Here is a 7,675-nt window from a genome sequence, read left to right as displayed (position 1 = left end):
ATGAAAGTCTCCAGGAGAAAAAGGTAGTGCTGTTCAAGGAGGGCAAAGTCTCTCTGGTATTAATGTGTGAAGACAACAGACCAGACTAGCCGATAGACCGTGGGTGTGTCACAGAAAATGGCCAGCCAACGAGATGTGAACTCGTAGGAGGAGTACACAGCACCATCTAGCTTCGTTTTCAGCTGCGTCACGTTATCCAGAGACAGCTAGGCTAATACCGGAAATGAAGCTACTTATTTCAAAATAACAGCGCAATCTGTGTTCAAACTGCCACAGTGGGAAGAAAATATCTCACATTAGTTTTTATAACAAGGGCGTGTAGTTTGTATCGTTCTGCTTGGACATGATAAGGTGATATTGCTATAAAATGATAAAAAAAAAAGTAATAACGGCAAGTCTGGTTGCCACTTCTTCCTGCATTTTATTTAAAAAAACAAACATATTTCCGTTCTTTATTCGTTATAACACGAATTATTTGTGAATTTAACGTAAAATATGACTTGATATAATCTGCGTACAAGGAAGTTTCCTTAATTGGAAACGACTTGTCATAACTAACTAACGTTAGTATTATTTTCCGTATTTTCCAACGATGACAGCTCTACTCAATAATACCTACCCGGCACAGACAAGATGCTTATCCTTTTAAACTGTGGCATTGTTACAGCGGATTTTCCTTATTTTTGTCTATTTCGTCCTGAGTTTGACTGTAACATTACGGCGATGTACAGTACAGTATAAAGGTAAAACAAGTTAACAAACAAATTATTTACTAAATTTATATATTCGATAACTGCACTTATATTTTGAAAGGTGACACCGGAAATCCATTTCCTAGCTAAACATTACCGAGAAGTCCGTCTTCTCCGTTTCCTCCTGACTGCTGCTTTTCGCTTAGCGTATATCGGCCAAGCCAAGCGCCTACCGTAACTACATGCCAGAGGATGCACTGAGGGTGGTTTTTAACAAAGACCACCCGCTATGCAGTGCTGGTGCTCGGTGCACGGCTTGTAGGTACCAGTGTGGCCGGATAGAGAGAGAGAGAGAGAGAGTAGATATCAGGAAGCAGAAGAAAAGAGAAGTGTGAGAGCAGACAGACAGACAGGAGGCCACGGTTCCCCCTCACACACACACATACATCACCACGGCCTTGATGGTGATGTATGCAAGGAAACCAGCAAGAGTCAGCGATGGGTAAATCAAGCACAGACGTTAACATTTAGCGAACAATGCTCAGGGTTGACGCGTTTTTTATATTCGTGCGCTGGTTATTCGTGTTTGCGTGTGTCCGTTGAGCTACCAGTGCTATCGGCTAGCGTTCACACTTCGCCTGCAATTAGCTATTCCTGTAATTTGGCTAATCAACGCTAGCTAACTAACATGTACGTGGTAAACCCCGCGTATAAATTATATTATGTACGATACATCTTGAACATTATCGGTTATTTTCTACTAGTGACACGATGAGCAAACAGCTGTTGCTAAGGTGGCGAAACGAGCTAACTTGGCTAACGGCAGCTAATTAGCTAAATATGTTCAAAGTGTGTTGCTAAGCTTAGAAACCTAACCGTAAAGAGCTAAATGTCTAATGATATCGTTTGTTTTATGTGTCTTCACAGGTGCAACGACAGAAGGGATTCACAATCCTATCAGGTATGACATGTTCGATCTGTGATCAGTCTCCTGTCAATACTCTCCACTAACGTAACGTTAGCTAATCGAGGTGTAATACAGAGTTTTTCCATTAAAATGGTCAACTCAAATGTTCAAATGGTGATTTAGGAGAGGCCATCCATAATTAAAATTAGCTATGTTTTCCAATCTGTGCTGTGAGGCAGATCTCACTAACACAGCCCCAGTTAAACTTCCAATAACATTAATGATACTGTGGAACAAAATAAACTCTAACATTTCTTATTTACATTAATCCACATGGCTGCTACACAACTTCCCATAGGACATACTGCTGTGGCAGTTTGTGTAATGTCCTTATGAAGCTGGCTACATTTTACACTTAAATTCAATACATTAGTGCGTCAGTGTAGCTGAATGTAGTTTTTAAATGGCTACATTCAGTCAATGTAAGGCAGGAAAGATTGGCTGTACACTCAAATTGTAATGTATTAATTTAAAAAAGGCACATCTCACACTGGTAATATTATTTAAACAAAATTTGGAAAATATTACAAAAACTAGACAGCCACAGTTTTGGAGTTTATATAAAACAGAATCCATATGTGTAATGATGTAGTTCAACTCTTGAGGTTAGAATACAATTTACTACTAAATGATAAAACAAATAATATATTATATATTAATAATAATAATAAATTGAGCAAACCCTTGCCGTTGAAGAAGCTATTTTAATGCTAAAGCTAATATACTATGTAACAGATATGTTTCTTTTGGAAGCAAAAATGTGTGACAGTATCTAGTTGAATCAAAACATCTCATGCTCCATGAGTCAAAATATTCTGTGTTTCATTCAACCACTCCCACTCTGAGCTGGAATTTATTCATTTTTGAGCTCATCAGTTCTGTTTTCACTGTGGTATTTATCTGAGTGGTGTTGCACTTAATCCTCGAAGCTTGCTTAATGCGCTATTTTCCAGAAAATGTAATGATGGTATGAGCTGCGTGGGGAAAATGACATCAGTGTAACCTTGAGCACATCCACATCCAAGTCTTTCTGCCGTGCTTTATTCAATCTAGACCCATAAATCTCAGCCAAAGAGCCAGTCCAGCAGCCTTCACCGTTACGACAAGGTGCGTGATGGCTCATCGGACCCTACGCCCCCTTACAAGATGCTGCGGCGCTCGGACGAAAGTCCTGTCAGTAGACATGGAGACGGCGCAGGACATGGCAAGGCAAAAACCTCTCACACAGTTAGAGGGAAAAATGGTAAGCCCGGATCTGGTGGTCTTACACATGCATGCAATTTTAAGTTCTGTCTTAAAGGTTGTTATAAAGAAACAGGCAGCATCTCGTTCCTGCATTAGACGCTTGTGGCTGCAGGCAGACTAACAGCTGTCAGCCTCAGCTTACTGTGAGTGATGCTGTTAAATGACAAATACAGAGTCATCTAATGGATATCAATGTCTCCACGGTTAATTTTAGCATTCTTCTTTAGTTTGATCTCTGACATAAAATTCAGTCATATGTCAACCCATGTGACTTTTGAGTGCGTGCAGAGTTTGATGAAAAGCAAAACATTAATATAGAAACTGTCATGGAGAGAAAGATGGAAAGATTTAGATTATTTTGCCATCTGACTGCCTTCAGATCACAATATAGCCATTACTGCTCAAATGTAGTTAAAGCCAACCTAAAACAGCCACAACCAAAGTGTTTCTCATTTGGCAGCTGAGGATTAGGGATGGGGATCGTTCGTTTTTATTGGTATTGATACCATTTTCGAGAGTACCAATCTGTTGGAGCGAGACAACTGATTAACTGGGTGTAGATGCCACAATGTCAATCAACTCCAAGTGCAGTTTCCCTAATGATGGAAGCCGCATACGATCAGATGATTGATCTTGTTTTCTCTTTTCATTTGATCCCAGGATAAACAATGACTTGTAGTTGTTGTTATTGTGCTAGGCTAGTTCAGTTTTTACAACAGTTTTCATTTTGTTTCTGCTTGAAATGATCCTTAACTTTCTGTTGTTTTCTCTGGTCTCGTCTTTGCAACTCTCTAAAACGCGACAGCAACAATCATCTGCGCAAACACAGTGCGCTGCATGGTTGTATATAGTTATACGGATTAAACGAAGCCTTGATGCAAAGAATTTGCATAGATGATTTTTAGTAATCGATTTATGTGAGGACTTGTAGCCATTTGGAACCGGGTCCTTATAGAAGCGGGTCTCGATCCCCATCCCCACTGAAGATTCAGTCCTCTGCAGAACATTGTGTATTTTCTGTGACTTGATAAATGGCTGTGTTGCAGGGACCAGCGGCTCTCCTCAGGAGAACTCTCAGAACAACAGCTCCCACCATGGCTCCGACTCGCATGCGACTCAGAGCAAGCCTGCAGACAGGGTAAGAAGTTGTCCAACAATATCTGATTATATACCCTCAGCATTTCCTGTAAAAATTGCCGTCACGCTATTTGGAACATGGTATGCGGGGCATTATGTAGAGACATCTCTCCATTTGTGTGTGCAGACATTTTTGTCTCAACAACAGGGCATGATTGATTCATCATATTTATGTAACAGACACCCTGTATAGAGTAGATTGTCTGATTAGATTGTAGACTTTCTTGTTAAAGAGATTAAATTATCTAATCACATGTCACTGGTTGGACTAAGCAATAAGGCGTTATACTCAATATTTACCATGACACTGACTGACGTTGGTTTATCAGCATAATGAATACAGACCATCTAGGTTTACGTGGTATAGTAAACTGATGGTGTTGATGTATACTGTTATACGTTTTGAACATTTTGAAATGAGTTAAGTGTAGAGCGGTGCACATGTAACAGTCAGCGTCCTGTAAGGTCAACAAAACAAAGTGTTTACTAATGTAAACTTGTATGTGCACACATGAGAGAGAGAGAGAGAGAGAGAGAGAGAGAGAGAGAGAGATGAGAGGAAAACACATCAGCAGAGGAACACAGAAAGAGACGTGGGTGCTGTACAGTTCAGATTTAGCAAGATTAATTATTAATAATGAACTATTATGTTTTACATATATATATTAGATAGTTATGCCCGTCTGTCCTGCTCTGCTCTACATTGATGTTCACAAGCCCAGAACTGTTCGATTAGCCCTCAGCTAATGCAAAAATAACTGTCCATTTTTTTTGTGGGTCTGCAGTTGTCAAAAACTGCCCCCTCCCCCCAGTGGTAAATGTAAAATCAAACAAAAACTCTTTTGTTTGTAGTAATAGAAGACACTGCTATAATGTTTTATTACTAGTGCTGTCTACATTTATCTTAAGGCCATCTAATTTGCTTTTCTCAAGAGAGAAAGCATCAAATAATGTGTTAAGGGGGCAGTTTTTGTAATTTTAAATAGGAAAAAACAGGATTAGGGAAACTACATTTTCCTCCCGAAGTTGTTGTAATGACTGGATTTGTCAATATATACGCAGCCATTAATAATAAACATAGCAGTTCCCATCCAGACTGAAAAGCCCTTATCCATTATTAAGAATGGAAAGTGAGGGATGCTCACCTACTGAAGGAACATAGACTTATGTTAAGTGTACTCATTCACATATTTTGAAATCATAACATTATCCGTGGAGGAACACCCCAGTATTTGTGCGTGTTTTAGTCCATTTACCTGCAGATCATAACCATACCATTGCTTCTGACTATTTTCCAAACTGTGCTGTAGTGCTTCAGATTTTTAAATGCATTTTTGCTAATGTCCATTCACTTCCATACAGTATGAAATAGGGATGGAATGGTTCAAGTAAAAAATACCAGTCGTTCAGTCCATTAGTCACAAGTTGAGGCGTGTATGTATTGTTCAGTTCATTGGAAATAGGCTATGAGGTCAAAGGCACGGGGGAAAAAGCCTTGCACTCAGTGAAACGTCTCAGTTGGCACAAATGAAGTGTGCAGCTGTCACTCAGTCTTGGAAATGGCAAGTGGACAGACAGAGTAGCTTACATGTAGAGGATCCGTAAGCATTGCTTTGATCTGCTGTACGGGAGCATTACGGTTTAGTGTTACCTGTGACATTTACGGACAAAATGGTGGATAAAATGGCAACTGTGTAAGCACTGCTTTCAAAATGTTGAACCATTTGTGTCGACATTAGCAGTGTGTCTCTTGTCAGCGAAAGGAGGACATCCAGACAGACTTTATAACTTTTTATTTACCTTTTTTTTTGCCTAATAAATGTTGTCAGTGGCACTCTTTAACTTGTCATAATTTCCCATCTCTCAGCACCAGGACCCAGCAGATGACTGGACAGAACACATCAGCTCCTCTGGCAAGAAGTACTACTATAACTGTAGAACTGAGGTCTCCCAATGGGAGAAGCCCAAGGACCTGTTGGAGAGGCAAGTCCACTTAAATGACTTTACCAACATAAGTACATTGAAAGACTATTCCATTTTTAACCTGAAACAGCATTGGAGATCTCATTCTCATGCAGAGTCGCACATTACAAGGTCAAACAGTGCACCGGGCTCAGTGGAATATCATTAGCTCAGAGTCTAACTGCAGCCTGCGTCCTGCACATTGTCACTGTTGCTTTCTGCTTAATCTGCATCAGAGAGCAACGACAGAAAGACTCAGTCAAGATGGCGACCAACAGTTTCCCCAGGGACATGGATTACAGACAAGAGGCCTTGCAGGACAAAGCCACAACAAGTAAATATGTTTTAATTATAAAACCTAAGTATTTATGATATTACAAGTTTTTTTTAATAGTCGTCATGTTGATCATTTTCTGGATAAACATCATGGAGTGTTTTTTATTGTAATGTACTTGTCTGCTGCACATATTTACTCAATATATATATTGTGTAAAGTAATACTGTATTCTCCTGCTCCACTCGTCTCCACAGAGACCACATCAGGGGACCAGTCCACAACATCCAACTCCGGCCATTCCTCCTCTTCCTCTTCTTCTCAGAGCTTGAACTCTGCTGCCGGCGCTTTAGGTTCCACCCCCTCCGCCATGTCCTCCTCCTCGTCCTCCTCTTCGGGGCAGGGGCCCCAGTCTGTCCAGTCCCCGTCACCAGCGCTGCTGCAGGACCCCGCCCTCCTGCACCAGCTCCTCCCAGCGCTGCAGGCCACTCTGCAGATGAACAACGGCAGCATGGACATGGCCAAGCTCAATGAGGGTGAGGGCACAAAAGATCAAAGAAACACCAGATGACGCTTCTTCCACAGTCTGCCATAGTGTCTTTGTTGATAGTATTACCGGGGTCACCTGCACATAGTGGCTTTAATAAGACCTGTTGTGCTCGATCCTGTGTAACAAATAACACACCACACTAGTGGCTACTGCATTGAACTAACACTGCTAGTTCATGGCTCTGCTTAACACTGGGGCCACCAAGTGTATTAGCCTGAATATAAGCTTTATGAAAATACACTGATATTCCTTTTGAATGGAGTTGGCAGCACCTCCTACAGAGAGTGGTGCATTATGGGTTGTTTGTAGCCTTGCTGTTGCTAAGCTAGCAAGTGTTTTCAGGTCTTTTTATAGTGTCGTTTCAAGTTGGCCCTAAAAAAGTTTCCTCTGCAGGACTTTCTGAAGGCTCCTGTGTAACGTGTTTAGGTGCCACAGAGGAAATGAATTAATGACGAGCGACGTCTTCAGTGCAGAATCAGACTGTGGATTGAATCATTTGTCAAGCAGCCCAGAATTACTGCTGCCACAGACAACTCTCTGCTCCACGGATTAATAGCGTCTGAGGGAAACTTTAGTGCAAGAGTGCATTATAGCTTTAAAAAGTCCAAAACAGGTGTTGGAAAAAGGGAGAGCGTCTTATATTCACACCAATACAGTAGCTTGTGGATCTAGTCCTGCTTGTACAATATGTTTCCATCCCTTATCCGTGTGTGTTTTAATCCTGTCATCGATGGGTGACTGGATTTTGCTGTTCCTAACCTGGACGCTTGTCATTTATGATGGATGTCTTCCTATTCTGTGTGAACTTGACATACATGTGTGTGCTCGATGTTTAACCCCCCCCCCCC

General features: G+C 41.0%; 1 protein-coding gene across 2 annotated transcripts in view; it reads left to right on the top strand.

Annotated features, from left to right (window-relative positions):
• Nucleotides 1-837: 837 nt before the first annotated feature.
• LOC118334673 (WW domain-containing adapter protein with coiled-coil-like) overlaps nucleotides 838-7,675 on the top strand; it is an 11,411-nt gene continuing 4,573 nt past the window's right edge. For both annotated transcript variants that reach the window (XM_035670700.1, XM_035670699.1), the window contains exons 1-7: nucleotides 838-1,194; nucleotides 1,620-1,653; nucleotides 2,713-2,902; nucleotides 3,951-4,042; nucleotides 5,909-6,024; nucleotides 6,240-6,337; nucleotides 6,535-6,813. In XM_035670700.1, the coding sequence (XP_035526593.1) occupies nucleotides 1,154-1,194; nucleotides 1,620-1,653; nucleotides 2,713-2,902; nucleotides 3,951-4,042; nucleotides 5,909-6,024; nucleotides 6,240-6,337; nucleotides 6,535-6,813 (850 nt within the window). In that variant the 5' untranslated portion in view covers nucleotides 838-1,153. The remainder of the gene's footprint in view (nucleotides 1,195-1,619; nucleotides 1,654-2,712; nucleotides 2,903-3,950; nucleotides 4,043-5,908; nucleotides 6,025-6,239; nucleotides 6,338-6,534; nucleotides 6,814-7,675) is intronic.

This window comes from Morone saxatilis, unplaced genomic scaffold (genome assembly GCF_004916995.1).
Source record: "Morone saxatilis isolate NCDOM2014 unplaced genomic scaffold, NCSU_SB_2.0 Contig23, whole genome shotgun sequence".
In the NCBI taxonomy this organism is placed as follows: domain Eukaryota; kingdom Metazoa; phylum Chordata; class Actinopteri; family Moronidae; genus Morone; species Morone saxatilis.
Note: the sequence above shows the minus strand (reverse complement) of the source record. Positions and strands in the feature narration are given on the sequence as shown.